Source organism: Heptranchias perlo, chromosome 23 (genome assembly GCF_035084215.1).
Source record: "Heptranchias perlo isolate sHepPer1 chromosome 23, sHepPer1.hap1, whole genome shotgun sequence".
In the NCBI taxonomy this organism is placed as follows: domain Eukaryota; kingdom Metazoa; phylum Chordata; class Chondrichthyes; order Hexanchiformes; family Hexanchidae; genus Heptranchias; species Heptranchias perlo.
Window position 1 is genome coordinate 18,269,059 of NC_090347.1, and position 26,157 is coordinate 18,295,215.

Sequence of the window (26,157 nt, forward strand, 5' to 3'; positions counted from 1 at the left end):
TCTCACAATTCAAATTACAGGCCTCACAGGCCAGTATCATCTTAAAGTGTACCAATGCCTATGCGCAAGTGACAAAAATCTCCATGTTGCTAGTCAATCTCACATGCCAAACCTGAAACACTAAATGACAGACAAGAATTTATACATCCCTAGAGAAACACTAGCATATGGCCACCTCTGCAGAGGTTTTACTTAGAGAACACAGAAGTTAATGCTATGGCTATTAGAATGATTATTTTAATTCTGGAGTTGAACCAAACCAAATTCATTCCAAAACGTTGGAGTGAAAATACCACGCACAACAGGATTTATTTTGAACCATAAGGCCTGGAATGTGGAGGATAGTAACAGCCTTCAGGATGGCACAGACAGACTGGTGAAATGGGAAAACACATGGCAGATGAAATTTAATGCAGAGAAGTGTGAAGTGATACATTTAGGTAGGAAGAATGAGGAGAGGTAATATAAACCAAATGGTACAATTTTAAAGGGAGTGCAGGAACCTGGGGGTTTATGTACACAATCTTTGAAGGTGGCAGGATCAGTTGAGAAGGCTGTTAACAAAACAAATGGGATCTTGGGCTATATTAATAGATGCATAGAGTACAAAATCAAGGAAGTTATGCTAAACCTTTATAAATCACTGGTTAGGTCTTATCTGGAGTATTGTGTTCAATTCTGGGCACCACACTTTAGGAAGGATGTTAAGGCCTTAGAGAGGGTACAGTAGAGATTTGGTAATGGGGATGAGGGACTTCAGTAATGTGGAGAGACTGGAGAAGTTGGGGTTGTTCTCCTTAGAGCAGAGAAGGTTAAGGGGAGATTTGATAGAGGTGTTCAAAATTATGAACGGTTTTGATGGAGTAAATAAGGAAAAGCTTTTTCCAGTAGCAGCAGGGTCGGTAACTAGAGGGCACAGATTTATGATGATTAGCAAAAGAACCAGAGGCGACATGAGGAGACATTTTTTTACGCAGTGAGTTGTTATGATCTGGAATGCACTGTCTGAAAGGGTGGTGGAAGCAGATTCAGTTGTAACTTTCAAGAGGGAAATGGATAAATACTTGAAGGGAAAAAAATTACAGGGCTATGGGGAAAGTGCAGGGAAGTGGTGCTAATTAGCTAGCTCTTTCAAAGAGCCGGCACAGGCATGATGGGCCGAATGGCCTCCTTCTGTGCTGTACCAACTTTCACGCACCCCGCGGACCCTGACCCTGTCCTAAATCCTGGGATCAGGGGAATTAGCATATTTTGGGCTGGCATCTGCACCATTTTCAGTGCTAAGTGTAAGTGGGTGGTTCTGGCAGCCGTAAGATCTATTTAATTGATCGCTCTATGATCCACTGCCGTAGGAAGACCATCCATCGAAAAGAAAAACTGAGCCCCATGTCTGCCAGGATCAGGTCCTGGCACACGTGGGGGCAAGGGAGGCAGATTGTGCCATCGTACCACTCGCCTCTTTCTGTGGCATCCACACAGAAAGGGAGGGACACATAAATTGCCTGGCCCCACTTCCAAGGAACTCTGAACAAGCAAAAAAAAAGGTGTGGGCACCTAACATAACAAGGTCCTACCCCAAATGTCTGCCCAATTTGCCCAATTTTCATGCTTTCACAAGAAAGGAATTTTTAGGCTAATATGTGCAAGTGTGGGTTTTGTGCTTTAAGCTTGTGTTGATTGAAGATCCAACTCACTAACTTCCTTAAAAGCTATTAGAGAATGATAAAACTTTCATCTCTCATGTCTGATCTGGACTCAAACGTAGATCCAAGAGGTGAAAATACATTTTCTGATGAGTTATGGCACATTTTCTGGTTTTGGGCTCCCCAGCCCAGCTTGTCTAATCTTGCTTGCTCCAAGCCACATGGAGGGAAGGGGGTGAACTTAAGGAAATGTATTTAAAATCTTTGTCCCATTCTACATCACTTAAAACATTTCTTATAATTCTAACTCATTCCGATACAATATTCCAAAGCACAACAAACCCAGGACATAACTGGTGCAAATCTCAATTTCTGACATTAATAATCATATTTTTGCAACTTCAGTCTGAAAACAAATCTGATATTTAAATCTTACTGCCTGTTTTTCATCCATATGTTTTTCCCTGCATTTAGCCCTACCATACCCATGTTACCTCTTTGTTGCCTAGGAGATTGGGACATTCCAGCAGTCAGATATTTCCGTGGATACTCGTTGTTTGAATTGCCAGCAGGTAAGTGTCAGCATTGTGAAAAGGGAACCCTCCCCAACTTTCCTTCCCCTCCCTACTGAGGCTGCAAAAATGCACCCCAAGTAGAAGCTCAAGACAGCAAAAACTGAGGGGAGAGGGGCATAAATTTCCACGGCTCTGGTCCGGATGCGGAGCCTCACCAGTGGCGATCGCAGGTTGTAAAAACAGGGTTACAATGTGGCAGCCGTATTCCTGCTACTGCACTCAATCTTAGCAAAGTTCTGTAATGGAAGTGGAGCCCCATGAAATTAGGTTGCTGAGCTAAGAGTCCAATGTAGTACAACACTAAAATCACCCACTAACTGATCTCAACCTTTTAGTCTTGATCTTTTAACAAGGTGGCTATGATCATGAGTAATGAACAGCAATGGTACTCTCAAAAATTACCTTTGTGATTGTTAAAACAGATGTTTCAGAATTCCATGATTCAAAACACTGTGTAAATAATTTTTAAATAATCTGAAGAATATAAATCGATATTTGTTGGAGGCTCTTTCAGAATCTCAAGCAAGATTGCATTTATTGACACGTTTTTATTGACAATTTAAAAAGTCGTCAGTCATTAGATTCTGTGGTCTTATGCTTACTGATGTTTGTTTTCCCTAAACTATTACTTTTGACAAAGTCTCCTACTGGGAAACTAAACCATTTGTTCAGCTTTAATGTGATTGGCCGTTTTGTACAAATTGAATTATCTTCATTGAATCAGTGAGTTTGATACATTGCATACACCAATCACATTACTGACTAGCTTTAAGGAATTATGCAAATAAGCCTGCTGTGTGTAGGGGTTGGGGGGGGGGGGGGTGGTGGTGGGAAGAGAGGCAATTTGTACCAGAAAAGGTCCAATTAAAGAGGGGTCTTCCAGTGTAGGAATGCCATCCCTGGGCAGATAATGAATGATAATGAGTCCCTGTGATAATGAGCACTACCACAGCGTAACCAATGGCTTTATTTTCTGCAGTGCTGGGGGCTTTATGCAAGATTGGTCACTGTTTCCAAGTTGAATTATCTTGCAGTGTGATGAGTGTGTCAACAGCACATTGGACACGTCTTCAACTCCTGAAAGAGTGAAAGACTTTTTTTTTAGTTTGTAGCATCTTTCCTTCTAAATATTTGTTCTCAAAGAAAGCTTCATATTCTAGAATGTATTCAAAGCTTTCACCATAATGAGGTGTACAAAAGTACAAAAATAATGTCGGTATTACAAAGAGATTAATTACAATACCTTATGACAAAATTACTGTAGGTAATATTATTGTATTTATCTGTAATTCTCAGTAAGCTGGCCTAAAAGTCATAGCTATTAAATAATCATGTATATTGGGGATGACCTGATAAATGGACTTCCAGCTTCAAGGGCTGCAAATTCAAATCCCAGCCTCGAAGGACAGTTTAAACTCACCCTCTTTCAGTGGGTAAGTTTTTCCTGTTCTCTCTCAGATTAGTTACTGGAAAGCTGAGCAGCAACATTAATGTTATTTCTTCAGTCAGCAGGTATCCTTGCTGCTGAACGAGATAAATGAAGCTTCAGTTCTTGGTCTGAGCTGAAAATCTGCGAAACTCAACACACATCTGAGACCTTCAGAAAAAAAAATGCTGGAATTAACGGCCGTTAGCAGCAGTGTATAAGGAGCAACTGTAGCACTCATCCCAGGTGTGCCTGAGATAAGAACCAAGGTCTGTAGCATTTACACAACCTGTTGACCTCCAACCTTCTGCAGTTTGTTCATGCAGACGTGCAGGACGGATCAGTGCACCAGGATCTCTGTTGCCTGGCAGCATAGATCAAAAGCAAACTTTATTATTACTCCTGGTATTTATTTACATTCTCTGACATCCTTAAAATCCATGACAGGAGGAGACTTTCTGTACTGGTATAACTGAGTAGGGCTTGTGGTATGTTACAGATTTCGCTGCAGACTTTAGCCAAACCAATTTTACTCTGGAACTAACCTGGCAATGTAAAAGTTCATAATCTTGAATTCAACATAACAAGCTATATCACAGAGGTGTGATCATCAGAGGATTGCCACATTGCTGTATTAACTCAGAATCATCAATACAAGGACCGTCACTTTCTAAGATTGGAATGCATACAAATTTTGTGGTCAAATCAGTTAAAATAATTGCCAATGAAAATGGCCTCACAATTTGTTTCTTTTCATTGTACTGAGAAGGAAAAGCATGATATTAATCTGTGTTGTCAAATTAAATCAAAAGATGGGATACTGCCATTAATCAATGCAATCAGGAGTAAACATGAGGATTACCTATATAAGAATAACCTAGTAAACAACAGCCAATGTGGGTTCAGAAGGGGAAGATTCTTTCTGACCAACGCCCCTGACTCTTTTGAGGTAATTTGACTTCTCAAGTCGACTGTGGAAAGCCCTACAACATGATACGTTTATATGGCCATAAAAGGAGAGTACATGTCAGAGGAAGTCATGCTCAAACTGTATGGTGTGCTAGTCAGACCACACCTAGAGTACTGTGCAGTACTGGTCACTGAGACACAAGGGAGAGATTGAAGCCAAGAAGGTAGTTCAGAAAAGAGCCACAAGGCTGATCCCTAGCATCGGAACACGGACATACGAGGAAAGAATGGAAAAACTTGGGACTTTTCAGTCTTGAAAGGAAGGGATAGAGAGGTGATCTTACAGAAGTATATAGGATAGTAAATGGTAAGGAAAAGGTTGATGTAGAAAGTTACTTCAAATTGTGAAAGTAGGACTAAGGGACACAGGGTCAAACTAGTAAAAGACAAATTTGAGACCGATATTGGGAAGTTCTTTATCAGACAAATTATGATCAACACAAGAAATAGACTTCAGGGCAGAACAGTGAAAACAAAAACCCTGGAATCATTTAAGAAACAATTATGATGGAGGAACTGTGATGTTTCCTGGATGGATAAACTGAGACGTGATTTAGATAAATACTTGAAGGGAAAAAATTTGCAGGGCTATGGGGAAAGAGCGGGGGAATGGGACAAAGTGGATTGCTCTTACAAAGAGCTAGCACAGGCCCGATGGGCCGAATGGCCTCCTTCTGTGCTGTAACCATTCTATGATTCTATTCTATGAAATAAATACCTACAAATATTTGTGATTTGAATAGGGGACCTAATGGAAATAAACTAATGTCCTGAAAACCATAATGACATCATAAAAGGTAAGGAAAACACAAAATGTCTAAATCCTTATGCAAATGAGATCCTTAGCTACAGACTGTTTCAGCTTGCTTTGTAAACTAGTACTGGTTCAGGAAACACCAGTACATCAGTCCAACGCAGCTTAGCTCTGCTCAAAAGCAGTACAAATTCCACCACCAAAGCAATTCCAATTTGCCTCCATTGACAATTACATTTATATTGCATCTACATTTCGGATGCTGATGACAAACTGGCAACATAAATGAGATAAAGGATTCATAGCCCAAAAATCCATCTGTTTGTGGTGCGCATCTCCAACATTAGTGCTGTTTCTAATGGCAACATAAATCCAAAGCAGATTGTCATTGGTTGCCGCATGTACTTTAGCTGTCGGTGGGTTAAGCAGCCCTTTAGCATTTTGCTGAAATGCTTCAGGTATATTCATTATGTTGGATTGTAACTGACCATCATCCTAAACAGAAATCAGGATTTGAATGGATTAAGTCTGGATTTTCTGAACTCTGTATTTGTGGTTTCAATGAAGTCTAGCTTCTGGTGGCTATATTCTAGAACTGCAAGTGCTGCTTGTTTATGGTATAGATATTAAAGCAGGAGAGATGTCTTATTTTTCTTAATTTTCATTTAAGTTCCCATTAGAATAGTCCACAATTCTAGGCTGAGTGAAGCAGTGTGACAGACCAGAATTTCACCTGATCAGGGCTACTTGGCATTGCCCTGGATACACCATGAAACAGGAATTTTAAAACGGTAAATAATGCACTTACTTAGCTTTTTTGCTGTCACATTTCTCTAGTTCACTAAGCTGTCCAAGAGATGAGAGGACAGTGGAAAGATGTTTGCGTTTTCTTGGCCGCCCAGGTCCTCGCCTTGCTGGGCTCCTTGAGTTTTCATCTCTCCTATCAATCGGAATACAAATAAAACTATCAACTTGTCATCATCAGATTTTCACCTTTTGTTTTCATTTGTTTGTCTCCCCATCATCTCCTTTTACAGGTCATTTGCCAACCACCAAGTATCCTTCAACCAGAAGACGATACTGTCTGGGCCGTGACCTTTTCCATCACTGTAAACAATGCTACACCGTGATTGACTAGAAAAAGGCAAGTTTCGGTAAGATGAGATGAATTATGTCCATTTTTTTCACCATGTGATCGAATACCTTATTGTTTTGTTGTGCTTTAGCTAGTTGCTGATGAAATTTACCCAACTGAAGCAGGCGAGTTAAGAGTGAAACAGTCCTGCGAATGAAGCATGTGCGTCAAGTCCTCAGCCACGTGGGATGCCTGGCATAAGGTACACTTTGACAGACATAAGCATAATATTTTTAACATGATCCTTTTTCCCCAGACTGCAATTTAAAACTGAAATCCACTCAAGATAATGTTCGCGTTTTCTCGTGCGTTATCTGCTTCAAGGACAATAACCTCGTGAAGTTTAGCCGACAGGTGGAGACAAAGCCAGAGACTTCAGCGTCATGCTATGAGCCAGCAATTTTGCACCAACATTATAACACACCATAACGACTCAAATTACTATCAGGTAAGATGCATCTAACCCAATGAGTATGAAGGTCATTTGCAACTTTAGTAACAAGCCCAAGATGTCTATCACGTAATATCAGGAAAAATGTATTTTCTGTAATGCTGATTATTAGAGAGATAATGAAGTGAAGAAAAGAATACAACACGTCTGAATCTTATTCTCCGAGAGAACTTGTCAAACAGTTACAACTACAGAAAATCAAATGATTAGGCGGAGTCAATGTGGTTTTATGAAAGGGAAATCGTGTTTGACAAATCTATCAGAATTTTTTGAGGGTGTAACTAACAGGGTAAATAAAGGGGAACTAGTGGATGTAGTACATTTGGATTTTCAAAAGGCATTCGATAAGGTGCCACACAAGAGGTAGTTACACAAGATTAGGGCTCATGGGTAATATATTAGCATGGATTGAAGATTGGTTAACGAACAGAAATCAGAGTAAGAATAAATGGGTCATTTTCGGGTTGGCAGGTTTTAACCAGTGGGATGCTGCAAGGATCAGTGCTTGGGCCTCAGCAGTTTACAATATATATGAAAACCTTAGATGAGGGGACCGAGTGTAATGTATCCAAGTTTGCTGACAATACAAAGCTAGGTGGGAGAGTAAGCCGTGAAGTGGATTGTAAAAGGATATAGACAGGTTAAGCGAGTGGGCGAGAAGGTGGGAAATGGAGTATAATGTGGGGAAATGTGAAATTATCCACTTAGGTAGGAAGAGTAGAAAAGCAGAACATTTTTTAAAAGGTGAGAGACTAAGAAATGTTGGTAGTCAGAGGGATTTGGGTGTCCTGGTATATGAATCACAGAAAGTTAACATGCAAGTACAGCAAGCAATTAGGAAGGCAAATGGTATGTTAGCCTTTATTGCAAGGGGATTGGAGTATAAGAGTAAGGAGGTCTTGCTGCAATTATATAGGGCTCTAATGAGACCACACCTGGAGTACTGTTTTTGTCTCTTTACCTAAGGAAGGATATTCTTGCCTTAGAGGGGGTACAATGAAGGTTCAATTGATTGATTCCTGGGATGAGAGGGTTGTCCTATGAGAAGAGATTGAGTAGCATGGGCCTATATTCTCTGGAGTTTAGAAGAATGAGAGGTGATCTCATTGAAACATATAAAATTCTTAGAGGATTTGACAGGATAGAGGCTGAGAGTCTGTTTCCCCTGGCTGGAGAGTCTACAACTAGGGGTCATAGTCTCAAGATAAGGGTTTGCCCATTTAGGACTGAGATGAGGAAACATTTCTTCACTCAGAGGGTTGTGAATCTTTGGAATTCTCCACCCCAAAGGGGTGTGGATGCTCAGTCGTTGATTATATTCAAGACTGAGATCGATGGGTATTTAGACTTTAAGGGAATCAAGGGATATGGGGATAGGGCGGGAAAGTGGAGTTGAGGTCGAAGATCAGCCATGATCTTATTGAATGGCGGAGCAGGCTCGAGGGGCCGTGTGGCCTACTCCTGCTCCTATTTCTTATGTTCTAACAGTGTTTAGGTTCACACACGAAGAACGGTCATCTAGAAGATGTATCAGAGTACAATTGGTGCCTAGCCCAGCAGGAGCGAATGGGAGAAAACTGGGAAACAATGCTGAATGTATATATTGTGATGCACAAGGCATCGCAGTTGTGTGGGACTGGCTGGATGGACCAGAGGGTCTTTTCCTGTCCATCATTGTCGTATGTTCATATGGTGCCAGTGCTTTTCCAATTTTCCCCACCTCTCCTGAAATTATGTGCTGCTTGGTGTCCTCCATGGGCGCTGAAAGACTTTGGGTGCCTCATCTTTTTTTCTTCATGAGCTGAAGCAGTGTGCAGTGTGTGACAGCAGGCTCTGGGGTCAAGCGTCCCAGTCAAGAACCTGATCCTGTTCTCATCTGATGCTCAAATTTATAGTAGTGATCAATAGTGTCCTTGCTGACTTTCCCCTCCCTAGCCCAGCAACACAGAGGCCAATTGTAATAACCCACTGCCACTTAGCTGAGACCAGCTAATTCAGCTCTGCCTTTGGACCTTCCTAGTCTGAAGAGCTCAGCATCATACAAACACCATTTATTCCCTGAACTGGTGTTTGCTTAAAAGGAGAACTGAAATATTTCATTAAGATTTGATAAAGTTCCATGAATGACAGTATTCCAGTTAAGTACTTTTTACTAAGTCATGTTGTAACATTTTTCATCTGAAGTCTTCGTTTTGTATAAAATTAGCAAGTATTTCAAATTTCTCACATGCAGATAGCCTTTGATGTGGCTGCTTTGATAATTTCATCCAATACCTTCCAGCAATTTGTGCTAAAGGAGCACTGCATCATGCCCGCTGATTCATATTCCTGTTCCTTTATGTGAAATTAATTCCCTTTTATGTGTAGAAGAATAAATTGTGGTTGTTGGATCAGAGCCTCGGCCATGTTGTTGTTGTACAGACTGTACTGCATGTGGAAACACTCCACCTTTCAGGAAGGGAAAAACTGACGTAACTCGACATGGTGGAAACACACCTGAAATTGGCCAATCGCTGAATGGGACCGATGAGGAGGGTCATGCAGGGGCCTGCAGCCCAGTCTGTTCAAATGTCCGGAATGAAAAGGGCAACAGAGCTGGGAGCGACAGGGAAGCAAATTGGGGGGCGGGAGGGGGTTGATGGAGAAAGTCAACCAAAATGAAAAAGTGGAGAATGGGAAGACAAAAAAGGTTGAAGCAACTCAGGGAAAGTACCATTTAATGGAACAAATCTGATCTGAACAGCTCTTATTCTTCAATACTCCTGGTAAAACAAACTGCGTCGAAACACTCAAAAGTGTAGAATGCAGTTCCCTGGGAGCAATGTTCTAAACTATCTGAATTGTACTGCTGTTTCCAGCTATATCACATGTTTAAAAGGGTGATGTGAAAAGGAACTCACTCATGATCATGTCTCCTCTGAAGTTTTGCCAGTTCTCGTTGTTTTTCCTTGTAGCGGCGCTGTAGCTCAGCTAGCCTCATTCTCATCTCCAGCTCCTGTGTGTCCATTCCATCCATCGCAGCCTTTAGAGGACAAACCTTGAACGTGAAGAATGGATATAAAATAATCGACCGTGTTGTAAAAGGGTTATCCTTACCAAATTAAAATCATTTTAATGGGGTTGTTTTTCCTTGGAACAGAGGAGGCTAAGGGGTGATTTGATTGAGGTGTACAAAATTATGAGGGGCCGAGATAGGTCCTTCCTATCCACTCTATTTCCCTCAGCGGAGGGGTCAATAACCAGGGGGCATAGATTTAAAGTGATTGGTAGAAGGATTAGAGCGGAAATGAGGAAAATAATTTTCACCCAGAGGGTGGTGGGGGTCTGGAACTCACTGCCTGAGAGGGTGGTAGAGGCAGAAACCCTCAACTCATTTAAAAAATACCTGTATGTGCACCTGAAGAGCCGTGACCTGCAGGGCTACGGACCAAATGCGGGAAAGTGGGATTAGGCTGGGTGGCTCGTTTCTCAGTGGCGTGGACACGATGGGCAGAATGGCCTCCTTCTGTGCCGTAAATTTTCTGATTCTATGGTAATTACTGATATGCTAATACTATATTGACTACATCCAACACTTTTTTTTTCACTGGTGTAAAAATATCTACTTCACACTATGCATTTGGAAGCAAATGTCACAATAATCGACTGGCTTTTTCTGTTTATTCATTTTTTTAACTCCGAATTTAAAAAACATCCTGCGCAAAAGTCTTTCTTCTCTCATGAAGTTAACATGCAAATGATAAATAAAATACAGTAATATAGGTTCAACCTAAATTCTATCTTGTACCCAATTGTTCATCTTGTCCCTGAAGCAAGACAATAGATTGGTAATTGCCATATGCATGCTACATGTTACCCAACAGCACATTTCCATTTCCATTTGTTTTCAATCTGTTTCTAGCTCACATTACTGTGATTCACAGCTGCTTTACGGGCATGTATGGGTAAGAACAGGAATGCCAACTTTTCAGTCCTGGCAAAATCAGGGCTGGCGCGCCAGCACCACTGGGCACTGTCTTGGTCCATTTTCTGATTTTAGCCTCTTCCTTCAATTTGAATGGGCTCTTCGCACTGAATATTGTGCAAGTGGCCGGTGGTCCCATTTCCCATCACACCCAGCGCCTGTGAGGGCCTGTGCTGTACGTAGAGCCTTGGAAAATTTAGCCCAGGGTTTGTTGGACCCGATGCCTTCTGCTGTGGAATAACCTATGGTCTAGGCTCATGCAGCAAGAACTGCCACTTGGGCAAGATTCTAGAGGCCTGCCAGTGCTGTGGAACCAGTCAGAAAGGAATTAGTTTCTCCATTTGTTATTTTGTAGGGGAGGAGAGGGATAACGTAACCCAATGAAGCTGAAAGCTTTAATGGTTTTTATATAATCCACCAACAAACTCACCGTTTCCGCCTTTGGACTCCATGAGTACTTTCTCCGTATATTCAGCACCCGCGGGATTCGAACTATATAGGGTCTGCTCGACTCTGTATCATTATGGGGGTCATCCATTTCTATGGGTACTGCTTCTACCAATGAACGGGCAGCAGCAATAGTTGCAAGGCTTTGGAGATCATGAGTAAGTACAGCCTCATCCTCCCCTGTGTACAAGAAACATTTTCATATTTCATTAATACATTATCTTGTAGATTATCTTTTGCAATACAACCTCACTGGTGTCCAATTCTAGCTTTCGCTCTCCTTCTCAAAACACCTAAAAAGGCCATTAGTCACTAATTTCCTATGTGCCTCTATGTTTACCATCTATTTCTTTTACTGCATAATTACTAAAAGCAGTTCCTTAGTGATTCCTTTTAACTTATACCAGTTATTCAATCAAGTCATTTTGGGAATTTATTCTTTACTCATTGCTATTGATTAGGGAACTTCAGCAAGCTTAATAAATATTCAGAGCAACCATTTTGGAAAATTACTGGGCAAGAAGATTAAAAGGTTGAGAAGCAAATAGGAGCTTTTATCTTTGAAAATGGAAGCTACATTTATAGACCGGAAAATCAAAAAAAAAAAGGCATGTTGCAGTATCAATATTCTATGCTGTGATAACTTTCCTACCAATCTAAAAATCAGGTCTCAACATCCTTATTTCTAGCCTACACATCAAACTCAGTGCAATCCTTGTCACCTTCAGCACTCTCTGGCCAACTTAGCCATTATTCATAACCTCACTCTTTCACCTGTTCCAAGCAGCTTGACCATGGTCCACAGGCCTCTGGTAATATGCAAAACACTAAACATCACCAGCAATGCAGTGTAAACCGTGTCATTTTCCAAAAGCAGTATTTCTATTTGTATTGCATTTGCCCTTTAAAAGGACTTACATTAATATGGTGCCTTACACGATTTCAGGGCATCCCAAAAAAACTGTTGTAATCTAGGCAAACACGGCAGCCAATTGGCACAAAGCATGTGCCAAAAGCAGCAGTGAGATAAGTGACCGGATAATTTGGTGTTGGTTGAGGGATAAAATTTGGCCAGAAAACCGGGGAGAACTCCCCAGCTCTTCTTCGAACAGTGCCATGGGGTCTTTTACATCCACCTGAGAGGGCAGACAGGGTCTCGGTTTAACGTCTCACCTGAAAGACAGCACCTCCAACAGAGCAGCACTGCACTAAAGTGTCAGCCTAGGTTATGTGCTCACGTCCCTAGAGCAGGGCAATGAACCCACGACCTTCTGACTCAGAGGTGACAGTGCTACCACTGATCGAAGACTAATACTTTTTAATCCCTAAAACCCTCTTGATCTCTTGGTTGACTAGGCCTATATTCACTAGAGTTTAGAAGAACGAGAGGTGATCTCATCGAAACATATAAAATTCTAACAGGACTAGACAGACTAGATGCAGGGAGAATGTTCCCGATGGCTGGGGAGTCCAGAACCAGGGGTCACAGTCTCAGAATATGAGATATGCCATTTAGAACTGAGATGAGGAGAAAATTCTTCACTCAGAGGGTGGTGAACCTGTGGAATTCTCTACCACAGAAGGCAGTGGAGGCCAAGTCATTAGATGTATTCAAGAAGGAGATAGATATATTTCTTAATGCTAAAGGGAGCAAGGGATATGGGGAAAAAGCGGGAACAGCGTACTGAGTTAGACGATCAGTCATGATCATTTTGAATGGCGGAGCAGGCCCGAAGGGCCGAATGGCCTACTCTTGCTCCTATTTTCTATGTTTCAATGTTACTATGATCTGACAAACGTTCCTATAGGCAGTCTGGCCAGACTGAGCGAACCAAGAAATGAAAGGACCAGTGTGACATACAAACAAGACCATCAATGTTAGTGCCTGAAATAAATGAATCTTCAGTATTCATATCAGACCTGAAGTGTAGGCCCGTTTCCTGGCAGGGCCTAGCACTGGCAGAAGAAGCAGGAAATTTAAATGCAACTGCAGTCCTTTCAGACTTGCTGCTGCATTTTGATAGAAATCAGTAGCTAGAAAAGCCCAATTGCATAAAACATCTTGAGAGGGGGGTTAAACCATTAAAAGAGAATACCTACCCATCTATTTTCATCTGTTTCCAGAACCCTCTGACCAGACCACAGCACCATTTTTCACAGGGCATCCCTATGCTGGGATGCTCAGTCAGCAGTATCCCGGGAAAATGAGACAGGAAGTCAGGATCCCCAGGAAAGATCTGGAAATCCCCAAGGCAAGCCAAAAGGGGCAGAGACCCGGAGAAATGGAGATTCCTCCCTGTATCCTGACCTTTGTTCCCAGGAAAATGGGTGCTCCACGGGAGCAAAGGTCAGGAAAATCTACCCTATTATCTTCGGTCTACAGAAACTTTTTTTGGATAAATATAGAAAAATGCTTCCCAACCCAGTAACACCTTGAGACCGGAAAAAAAAACTGTCTAGTACAGAACTTTTGTTCCCAGATAAAGGGCACTGTCTTTGCTCAGGACAGTCACAATCCCAAAGAATAGTGTAACAGTGTTTGTTTCATATCAAATGGTAGGAAGCACCTGGAGATATCTATAAGGAACACATGTTCTTAACAGAAATCTCCAGATGCTTCCTACCATTTGGAAAACTGATGCTTGTAGCTTCTGAGAGCATGTAAGACCATGATGCTTTGTCTTGGAACTTTACAGTAAGGATCAAACCTAGGGCCTTCCCATGTCCTACTGCATGCTTCAACGAACCTGGTTCAGCGTGTGAAGATTAACTCTGCATTTAGCTTTCTCTGTATCAAGGACAGAGTTCCAGCTGAGAACACCATCTGAGAGAGGGCTCCACGGGCAGGAGAAATTGCTTAGACACTGGTATTTCATAATGATGCAAAAACTACTGCATCTCTGGCTAAAAACATTACACAGAATCACATAGAATGTACAGCACAGAAACAGGCCATTCAGCCCAACTGGTCTGTGCTGACATTTATGCTCTACACGAGCCTCCTCCCTCCCCTTTATCGGTATAACCTTCTATTCCTTTCTCCCTCATGTGTTTATCTCACTTCCCCTTAAATGCATCTATGCAAGTCACCTCAACTACTCCTTGTGGTAGCGAGTTCCACATTCTTACCAGTCTCTGGGTAAAGACGTTTCTCCTGAATTCCCTATTCAATTTATTAGTGACTATCTTATATTTATAGTCCCTAGTTTTGGTCTCCTCCACAAGTGGAAGTGTCTTCTCTATGTCTACCCTATCAAACCCCTTCATAATTTTGAAGACCTCTATTAGGCTTTACTTAAGTTAAAAGCACAGAACCAATACAAGGATAACATCAATGAGTAATATTGTTATGTTATTGGCTTTTTTAAATACATTGAGCATATAGGAAGAATTTGTATTTATATAGTGCTTTTCACAACCTCAGGATGTCCCAAAGCATTCTACAGCTAATGATGTACTTTTGAAGTGCGGTCACTGTTGTAATGTAGGAAAAGCGACAGCCAATTTGCACACAACAAGGTCCCACAGAAATGAGATAAATGACCAGATAATCTGTTTTATTGATATTGATTGAGGAATAAATATTGGCCAGGACACCGGGGAGAATGCCTCTGCTCTTCTTCAAAATAGTGCAATGGGATCTTTTACGTCCACCTGAGAAGGCAGATGGGCCTCGGTTTAATATCTCATCCGAAAGACCTCTGACAGTGCAGCACTCCCTCAGTACTGCACTGGAGTGTCAGCCTGGATTATGTGTTCAAGTCTCTGGAGTGGAACTTGAACCCACAACCTTCTGACTCAGAGGCAAGCGAGCTACCACTGAGCCAAGGCTGGCACACGCTACTAACCAGCCAGTGTTAGAAAATGCATAGAACCACAGAAGGATTTGTGATTTGCAGAACTCTCCGAATAAGCTCAAAAAGGAGTAATCTTAGGCCAGTTTCCTCAGGGAAACTGCAGCTGTCCTCAAAGAGTTAAAATCAAATTTCACGGTTGTGCTCGTGTTGATCTTCAAAAGGGTCAGACTAAAATAAGCAAATTATGTCAACTAGTCTTAAACAAGACAACCGGCATGATGTCATAAAACATTGCAACACAATGCCTGTTCTCAGATTCCCTGGTCATCCTATATGAATGACATCACCTTTTTCCCAAAGAAGAATCACTAATGGATTCAATGTGTCCTCAGATACTTCAGGAACAGTCAATCATTTTGCCCATAAATGATCAATTGAGCTGATAAAAGTTTTTATTGATTTAAAAAAAGTAATGAGACGACATGGATTCAATAATTTAATAGCCTGTGTATAAGCGTGTGATGGGGTTTATATTCCGTAACCTGCATGTGTGAGTAACAGAAAGCTCGAGTGTGTTTGTCCGGGTGTTATATATACATATATAATGTAATAATCAATGCTTGTGACTGGGTATATATTATATGATAATATGTGGTTTGGTACACATTGTGTGTGTGTGTGTATAGGTACATATTATATGATCATGCTTGTGTGGCTGGGTACGTATTATGTTTGTGTGTGCGTGGATGGGTACACATTACATAGGAACATAGGAACAGGAGTAGGCCATTCAGCTCCTCGTGCCTGCTCTGCCATTTGATAAGATCATGGCTGATCTGTGATCTAACTCCATATTCCTGACTTTGGCCCATATCCCTTAATACCTTTGGTTGCCAAAAAGCTATCTATCTCAGATTTAAATTTAGCAATTGAGCTAGTATCAATTGCCGTTTGCGGAAGAGAGTTCTAAACTTCTACCACCCTTTGTGTGCAGAAATGTTTTCTAATCTCACAACTGAAAGGTCTGGCTCTAATTTTTAGACTGTGCCCCCTACTCCTAAAGTCCCCAACCAGCGGAAATAGTTTCTCTCTATCCACCCTATCTGTTCCCCTTAATATCTTTTAAATTTCGATCAGATCCCCCTTAACCTTCTACATTCTGGAGAATACAACCCCAATTTGTGTAATCTCTCCTCATAACTTAACCCTTGAAGTCCAGGTATCATTCTAGTAAACCTACGCTGCACTCCCTCCAAGGCCAATATGTCCTTCCGAAGGTGCGGTGCCCAGATCTGCTCACAGTACTCCAGGTGCTGTTTAAGCAAGGCTTTGTATAGCTGCAGCATAACTTCTGCCCCCTTGTACTCCAGCCCAACAGTTACAAAGGCCAGCATTCCATTAGCCTTATTGATTATTTTCTGCACCTGTTCATGACACTGCAATGATCTATGTATGTGTGTGTATAGGTACATATTATATGATCGTGTGTTTGTGTGGCTGGGTACACATTACATGGGTATGTGTGTATAGGTACACATTATATGATCGTGTGTGTGTGTGGCTGGGTATATATTACATGATACAACGTGTGTGTGTACATATTGGCCCAGATTTTCCTGCAATGGCGAGATCGGTGACGTACACCGTAAATTTCACCATCTAGCGCGCTGATCTCACTGTTGATAACTTCCTCCATATTTTCCTGGTTTTCTAATTAGAATACGCTGAGCATAGCCACGAATCAGAAGCAGCGCAGCTAACGACCACTGAATGACGACAGTGTTCACAGGCTGTTGGGACTGCTCTAGTCATTTTCCTGTCAGTCTCAAATGTGATCCTGAAGTAATTAAAGAGGGAACGAAAGTGTAGCGTGAACATTATGCTATATCTGAAAAACTGCAATAAATAAATGAAACCTCCTAGCGGTTAAAAAATGTAACTTTTTACTTTAATTTGTTTTTAATGTACCGGCACAGGGCATGACTCTAATAACTGCAAGCGACTTTAATTAATAGGCTACATGATCTCAATTTTAAATCCCACTGAATCTGAACGAGCTCTCTTCCTATATGTGTCACAGCTCCTTGTTAAACTCATTACTGAGCACATAAGAAACCTAAACGCTTGTCGGAGAGTGCACACTCTTCAGCACAGCAGCTGCAATGTCGTGCCCATTGTGGGAGCAAAGGGTTTGCGATGTCTCTCTCTTTCATCGACCCCATTGACCTAATTGTCCCCCACAGAAAGGCTCACCTGTAGATTTTAAGCGCTTTTCTGAGGGGGGGATGGGGAGAACCTCCTTTTGAGAAGGAAAATCCCAGTTTGTTACAACCAGCTGCATCACCAACTTTGAAATGAACCGACTGCATATCGATTTCAGGGGAAATAACTATTGGGTGTTTGGGGAAGGAGATTATTTTCAGCCTCCGTTCGACACATGCTTCTTGGCCTGGAGATAAAGTGTTAAACAAGCCAGCCCACTTCTTTGTAGTACTTTATTTTGCCATGCATGGGAGTGTAAGCATAAGGCACTGTCCTTTCTTTGTTTTTCTGTAAGTCTGTAATCCTGACATTGAATTACATAGAATTTACAGCACAGAAACAGGCCTTTCGGCCCAACTGGTGTTTATGCTCCACACGAGCCTCCTCCCGCTCTACCTTATCTAACCCTATAAGCATATCTTTCTATTCCTTGTTCCCTCATTTACTTATCTAGCTTCCCCTTAAAGGCATCTATGCTATTTGCCTCAACTACTCCATGTGGTAGCGAGCTCCACATTCTAACCACTCTCTGGGTAAAGAAGTTTCTCCTAAATTCTTTATTGAATTTATTAGTCACTATTTTATATTTATGACCCCTAGTTTTTCACAGTTTTAGAAATGTTTCCTGCAGCCGCTGACTAACGTCCCCAAACACATATATTGGTCGATTTTGACTTTGTGAAATTGACGAGATTGCCCGACGCTGGCAAAAAAAGAACAAAACCTGTGGTGAGATTTACTGCGAACGAGAGAGAAGGAGGAAGGGGGGCTGGGGGAGGGTTGGGAGGGTAGAGAAACATTTCTGAAAAGAAAACGAGAAAAGGAAACTATTTTTTTGTGAATGATGAGACGATAATTGACGATCCACGTTTGTTTCTCTCTTCTGGGAAACTTGACTCTGCAATTGTTTTCTTTTGTTTGCAAAAGTCATTCAGGAAGTTGGTGCAATTAATTTTAGAAGGTGTTTTACACATTTTACTTTTCAGTGACAACGAGATTTGCTAGTTATTATTTATTTTAAACTCTAGTGTTCCATTTCCAGTTTTGCGATGTCTGCCAATTTCACTGCTCGATCCTTTAAATCAAAAAAATAAACAATGCTACCAGGTCACCAGCACAACTACTTTACAGTCTAATTGACAGTGGTGTGAAAACTGGCGTTAATCCAGGAAGTGACGACTGCCATTGATTTTAATGAGGGCGGAGCTATGATAATTATCTTCTCACTGTTTTCCGCGAGGGTAATGGAGGAACGGTGCAAAAATACCAGGAAAATATGGCGTGGCGTAAATAACTGGGTAAGCCACTTGCTCCATAATTTCCTTTTTAATTAGTGCCGTCCAAGGGTCCCTATGTCGTAGGTGCGTCATTGCGATATTGCCAGTTCCCAGGAAAATCTAGGCCATTAAATTATACATATATAGTGTGCATCATGATACAATGTGTACCCAATCAAACAGTGAGTGCAAAAGACAAGGCTGAAGCGTTTGCAACCATCTTCAGCCAGAAGTGCCGAGTGGATAATCCATCTCAGCCTCCTCCCGATATCCCCACCATCACGGAAGCCAGTCTTCGGCCAATTCGATTCACTCCACGTGATATCAAGAAACGGCTGAGTGCACTGGATACAGCAAAGGCTATGGGCCCTGACAACATCCCAGCTGTAGTGCTGAAGACTTGTGCTCCAGAACTAGCTGCGCCTCTAGCCAAGCTGTTCCAGTACAACTACAACACTGGCATCCACCCGACAATGTGGAAAATTGCCCAGGTATGTCCTGTCCACAAAAAGCAGGACAAATCCAATCCGGCCAATTACCGCCCCATCAGTCTACTCTCAATCATCAGCAAAGTGATGGAAGGTGTCGTCAACAGTGCTATCGAGCGGCACTTACTCACCAATAACCTGCTCACCGATGCTCAGTTTGGGTTCCGCCAGGACCACTCGGCTCCAGACCTCATTACAGCCTTGGTCCAAACATGGACAAAAGAGCTGAATTCCAGAGGTGAGGTGAGAGTGACTGCCCTTGACATCAAGGCAGCATTTGACCGAGTGTGGCACCAAGGAGCCCTAGTAAAATTGAAGTCAATGGGAATCAGGGGGAAAACTCTCCAGTGGCTGGAGTCATACCTGGCACAAAGGAAGATGGTAGTGGTTGTTGGAGGCCAATCATCTCAGCCCCAGGGCATTGCTGCAGGAGTTCCTCAGGGCAGTGTCCTAGGCCCAACCATCTTCAGCTGCATCATCAATGACCTTCCCTCCATCATAAGGTCAGAAATGGGGATGTTCGCTGATGACTGCACAGTGTTCAGTTCCATTCGCAACCCCTCAGATAATGAAGCAGTCCGAGCCTGCATGCAGCAAGACCTGGACAACATCCAGGCTTGGGCTGATAAGTGGCAAGTAACATTCGTGCCAGATAAGTGCCAGGCAATGACCATCTCCAACAAGAGAGAGTCTAACCACCTCCCCTTGACATTCAACGGCATTACCATCGCCGAATCCCCCACCATCAACATCCTAGGGGTCATCATTGACCAGAAACTTAACTGGACCAGCCATATAAATACTGTGGCTACGAGAGCAGGTCAGAGGCTGGGTATTCTGCGGCGAGTGACTCACCTCCTGACTCCCCAAAGCCTTTCCACCATCTACAAGGCACAAGTCAGGAGTGTGATGGAATACTCTCCACTTGCCTGGATGAGTGCAGCTCCAACAACACTCAAGAAGCTCGATACTATCCAAGATAAAGCAGCCCGCTTGATTGGCACCCCATCCACCACCCTAAACATTCACTCCCTTCACCACCGGCGCACTGTGGCTGCAGTGTGCACCATCCACAGGATGCACTGCAGCAACTCGCCAAGGCTTCTTCGACAGCACCTCCCAAACCCGCGACCTCTACCACCTAGAAGGACAAGGGCAGCAGGCGCATGGGAACAACACCACCTGCACGTTCCCCTCCAAGTCACACACCATCCCGACTTGGAAATATATCGCCGTTCCTTCATTGTCGCTGGGTCAAAATCCTGGAACTCCCTTCCTAACAGCACTGTGGGAGAACCGTCACCACACGGACTGCAGCGGTTCAAGAAGGCGGCTCACCACCACCTTCTCGAGGGCAATTTGGGATGGGCAATAAATGCCGGCCTTGCCAGCGACGCCCACATCCCGTGAACGAATAAAAAAAAACAAATGTACGATAATCTGTGCGTGTATATTCATATTATATGATAGCTTTGGTGATTAATCTGCTTTTGTGACTGAGTATATGATAATCTATATGTGACTGTGCAAGTAGCTGAGTACATATTTACAACTATAGCGAGAATCATATCTGGCGATATATTTATTGGATTTTTTTAACTCAAATCTGGTTTTATATGATATGTAACAAAACCCTTCATTAACAAAATAATTATAAAAAGCTGTCAGACTGCACAACAGTGTATGTTTTTAAATATACCAGATAAATCTGAAAATTTTGTTATGTTGCAAAAGACAAACAACCTGTCGTGTGAGGACTCCACACTTTTGCTGGGTATGTTGAAGGATGCTGATATCAGAATTTCTACAAGTGTTACCTTATATTTGTATATAATGTTTCAAAGAACTTTTTTTAAAAATTAACAAATTGAGACAAATGGCTCCTGAAGTACCGGTCTCAGCCTGTTCTGCTGTTGAACAATCCAAACAGCAACGTTGACATCAAAAGCACTGAAAACTGCATTTTTCTTCTTGTTCTTTTCTATACCATGCACCATTCCTTGGCGAAGTGAGTGGGTTTGAGAGAGCTTTTCCCACTGGCTGCTAAGAGTTGTGTGATATTGGTCTTGGATGACTTTCCTTGTTGAAGATGCAGGTGGTCTCCACTTGGAGCCTCAAGTAATGGCCTTGCCAGAATTGTGGTCTTGCTTTATAAGGAACAATGGATATGACTTTATGTTTTGCCCCTCCACGGCACAACACGTTAGTCCCCAATGACCAGCCCGTTTTCATTGTGGGCTGGATTTCAGAGCACTGGTGATAACTGAAAAAACTGCTCAGATCTCAGGAACTGTATGTAAAGACAAACCGCACTGACGGTTTGGATGGTGTGCACTCAGCATTCTGCCTGTCCGCAGCCAGAAAAAGCTTGCAGTGTCACTTGTAGCATCTGTTTGATGATCGCAATGCTATGACCTCCCAAGGAACCTCTGACAACCATCTCCTGAAGGTGTCAGCCTTGGCTCAGTGGTAGCACTACTGCCTCTTAATCAGAACGCTGTGCGTTCAAGTCCTACTCCTGAGACTTAAGTACATAATTTTGGCTGACACTTCAGCTTTCAGATGAGATGTTAAACCAAACCCCATCTGCCCTCTTGGATAGATGTAAAAGATTCTTTGTCAGTATTTGAAGAAGAAGGGAGGAGTTCTGGCCAACATTTACCCCTCAACCAATATCATTGAAACAGATCATTTATCTCATTGCTGTTTGTGGGACTTTGCTGTGGGCAAATTGGCTGCTGTATTTCCCTAAATTACAGCAGTGACTACACTTCAAAAGTACTTCAATGGCTTGGAAGCACTTTGGTCAAGAAAGGTGCTAAATAAGTGCAAATTCTTTCTTTATTTCTTCTTTCCACCAGTGGCTCTAGCATACCTAATTTATATAGTGGCCCTGACTTTGATACAGCTAACAAGGGATGTGGGGAAGGACAGTATAGCAATATTCTAAACCTCCTGAAATGTATCAACCCTAAAGGTGTGGAGATGCCGGTGATGGACTGGGGTTGACAATTGTAAACAATTTTACAACACCAAGTTATAGTCCAGCAATTTTATTTTAAATAAAATTTAAAATAAAATTGCTGGACTATAACTTGGTGTTGTAAAATTGTTTACAATTGTCAACCCTAAAGGTGACATTTACATAGCAAAAGCTTATAGATAATGAGCAAGATTTGTTTTAAATTGCTTTTCATCAATAGGTCCCCATAGGTGATGAACAAGTATGTGGGCCTTTAGCAGCCTATAGCAGATTGATACATCGCCTGTAAGTTTGTTCGATTGGAGCTGCAGCAAATGACAGGAGTTAAATAAAGGAGAGGTAGTTTGAACAAAAAGTAAATCTCTGACCACAAAAGGCAGCCTCAAGCAATTTTTTTCACTTTCTAATAAGATTTTAATCATGATGATAGATTTTTGCAACCAGAGAAAGTTAATTGACCACATTAAATGTACAAGACTGATAAACACCATTACATCCTATCTGGGAGAGGAGGGGGTGGGGAGGATTCCAAAGTTGAAAACAAACCACACTCTACTCTCACTCTTGTATCCCTCAGTCATTTCTTTTGACACAACACAGCCCAGCTCCCTGTTGAATCTGTTTACATTTATTAACCACCTCTGAGCAGTTAGCACTCATTCCGTAAAGTAGTCATATCTAAACTATCTGCTCGCCTTCTCTTTTCTCAGCTTTACATCTTTCCAAACGAGGCTTTTATTTCTTGTTTTGCTCATAAAGTTGGTGATTCTACGGGAAAGTCGCTCCCTGTGTGAAATTGCCGCACGAAAGCTGCAGGAAGTGATCGGAGAGGGTTTCTGCCATGCTAATGTGGGCAGGAGGAAGTGTTTGATTGTGCTGGGCCAACATCACAGCCATTTGGCATTGTTTCCTCTCAGTGTTTTGAGACCAGAGTGAAATACAGGCCTTTGGGGAGATTCGTTTTACAAGAAGAATTCTTTATCTTTTTGTAACACAAAGAGAGAGAGGGGCTTCAGGCTCTGAGGATTTTTTTTGGCAACAGTTTGAAGGTTTTCATATTCAGGAAATAAGTCATTGTTGTATTGTGCCCTTGTTTGTTCTATAAATACCTAAAAAGAAAAGATACACTAATTTGATCCCTTGCACCACATCCTTTTGTGAACTGTGCTGCATTGAAAAATGATTTTTAAAAATTGGTCTGTTTTTAATATGAATATATTCCCAAAAGCCTCAGTTATAAAGTAGCTTTATTTTAAATGGATTATATTATTCCAGTTAAAATATATCTAACATTTTAGTATCATTTAGTAATGACCAAATTGTTTTTAACAAGGAGGAGGGAAACAATCAAATGTGGTGAAAAGCTTAGGCAGGGACTAAAACTAATCATGCATTCCATGTACTAGTTTAAAACCAAGGGAAGCAAAAGTATCTCATTATGTAATTGCTTATATCCAGCAATCTCTGCAGAATATGGTGAATGAACTGATATGATTTCAAAGCTCTCATCCTCATTTACAAATTCCCCTTGCCCCACCCTGTCTCTGATATCTCCCACTGTCCTACATCCCAGCTCGCAACCTTCTCTCCGTTCAATCTGGACACTTGTCCCTTCCCATTGTTGGCACAGCCTCAGTCATCATAGCCCTGCACTTTGGGCTTCTCTTCCTAAACCCCTCTGCATTATTACATCTTTCCCCACTTTCAAAAACTTCCTCAAAACTTTCCTTCCCAACCGTCTCCTTTAAATCTTCTTTTAACTCCTGGTCAGTGTCCATTTTCCCACCCCTCTTTGTGAAGCTCCATGGGAATGTTGTTACATTAGAGGTGGTACACAAGTGCCAGTTATTGTTATTTATCAATGTTCCTCTTATACATATGTTCCAACTAAAGAAGTGCTTTTTAACCTATATGTATCATAATGCATTCATTTAATTTTGCTTTAAAAAAGAAAGAACTTGCATTTATTTGGTGCTTTTCACAACCTGAGAATATCCCAAAGTTCTTTTACAGCCAATGAAGTACTATTGAATTGTAATAATGCAGAATATGTGGCAGCCAATTTGTGCACAGCAAGGTTCCAAAAATATCACTGAAATAAATGACCAGATCATCCGTTTTAGGTATTAGTTGATAGATTAATGTTGTCCAGGACATCAGGGGAACTCTCTTGCTCACCTTTGAGTAGTACCATGGGATCTTTTACGTTCAATCTAGAGTAAAAATACTCAATTGGATGAGGGCCAATTTCAGAGGGATGAGAACAGATCTGGCCCGGGTAAATTGGAATCAAAGATTGGCAGGCAAAACTGTAATTGAACAATGGGCGGCCTTTAAAGAGGAGATGGTTCGGGTACAGTCTAGGTACATTCCCACAACGGGAAAGGTAGGGCAACTAAAGCCAGAGCTCCCTGGATGACAAAAGAGATAGAGAGTAAGATGAAGCTGAAAAAAGGGGTGTGTGACAGATGTCAGGTTGACAATACAAGTGAGAACCAGGCAGAATATAGAAAGGTCAGAGGGGAAGTGAAAATAGAAATAAGAGGGCAATGAGAGAGTATGAGAATAGACTGGTAGCTAACATAAAAGGGAATCCAAAAGTCTTCTATAAGCATATTAACAGTAAATCGGTAGTAAGAGGAGGTGTGGGACCGTTTAGGGACCAAAAAGGAGATCTACTCATGGAGGCAGAGGGCATGGCTGACATACTAAATGAGTATTTTACATCTGTCTTTACCAAGGAAGATGATTCTGCCAAAGTCACAGTAAAAGAGGAAGTAGTTGAGATACTGGATGGGCTAAAAATTGATAAGGAGGAGGTATTAGAAAAGCTAGCTGTACTTAATGTAGATAAGTCACCCAGTCCAGATGGGATGCATCCTAGGTTGCTGTGGGAAGTAAGGGTGGAAATTGCAGAGGTACTGGCCATAATCTTCCTATCATCCTTAGATACAGGGGTGGTGCCAGAAGACTGGAGAATTGCAAATGTTACACCCTTGTTCAAAAAAGGGTGTAAGGATAAACCCAGCAATTACAGGCCAGTCAGTTTAACCTCGGTGGTGGGAGAACTTTTGGAAACGATAATCTGGGACAAGATTAATAGTCACTTGGACAAGTGTGGATTAATTAATGAGTGCCAGCACGGATTTGTTAAAGGCGAATCATGTTTAACTAACTTGATTGAGTTTTTTGATGAGGTAACAGAGAGGGTTAATGAGGGCAATGCGGTTGATGTGTATATGGACTTTCAAAAGGTGTTTGATAAAGTGCCGCATAATAAGCTTGTCATCAAAGTTGAAGCCCTTGGAATAAAGGGGGCAGTGGCAGCATGGATACGAAATTGGCTAAGTGACAGGAAACAGAGAGTAGTGATGAACAGTTGTTTTTTGGACTAGAGGGAGGTGTACAGTGGTGTTCCCCAGGGTCGGTACTAGGACCACTGCTTTTCTTGATATATATTAATGACTTGGACTTGGGTGTACAGGGCACAATTTCAAAATTTGCAGATGACACAAAACTTGGAAGGGTAGTGAACAGTGAGGAGCATAGTGATAGATTTCAAGAGGACATAGATAGGCTGGTGGAATGGGTGGACACATGGCAGATAAAATTTAATGCAGAAAAGTTAGAAGTGATACATTCTGGTACGAAGAGCGAGGAGAGGCAATATAAACTAAAGGGTACAATTCTAAAAGGGGTGCAGGAACAGAGAGATCTGGGGGTATATGTGCACAAATCATTGAAGGTGGCAGGGCAGGTTGAGAAAGCAGTTAAGAAAGCATACAGGATCCTGGGCTTTATAAATAGAGGCATTGAGTACAAAAGCAAGGAAGTTATGATGAACCTTTATAAAACACTGGTTCAGCCACACCTAGAGTATCGTATCCAGTTCTGGGCACCGCACTTTAGGAAGGATGTGAAGGCCCTACAGAGGGTGCAGAAGAGATTTACTAGAATGGTTCCAGAGATGAGGGACTTCAGTTACG

General features: G+C 41.8%; 1 protein-coding gene across 2 annotated transcripts in view; it reads right to left on the bottom strand.

Annotated features, from left to right (window-relative positions):
- Nucleotides 1–26,157, bottom strand: part of bahcc1b (BAH domain and coiled-coil containing 1b) — a 220,666-nt gene that overhangs the window by 67,111 nt on the left and 127,398 nt on the right. For both annotated transcript variants that reach the window (XR_010966970.1, XM_068004128.1), the window contains exons 12-14: nucleotides 11,348–11,544; nucleotides 9,854–9,990; nucleotides 6,176–6,307 (exon numbers count right to left, since the gene is read on the bottom strand). Coding sequence is in view for 1 of the 2 variants with exons in the window: in XM_068004128.1 (XP_067860229.1) it covers nucleotides 6,176–6,307; nucleotides 9,854–9,990; nucleotides 11,348–11,544 (466 nt within the window). In the remaining variant the exon portion in view is untranslated. The remainder of the gene's footprint in view (nucleotides 1–6,175; nucleotides 6,308–9,853; nucleotides 9,991–11,347; nucleotides 11,545–26,157) is intronic.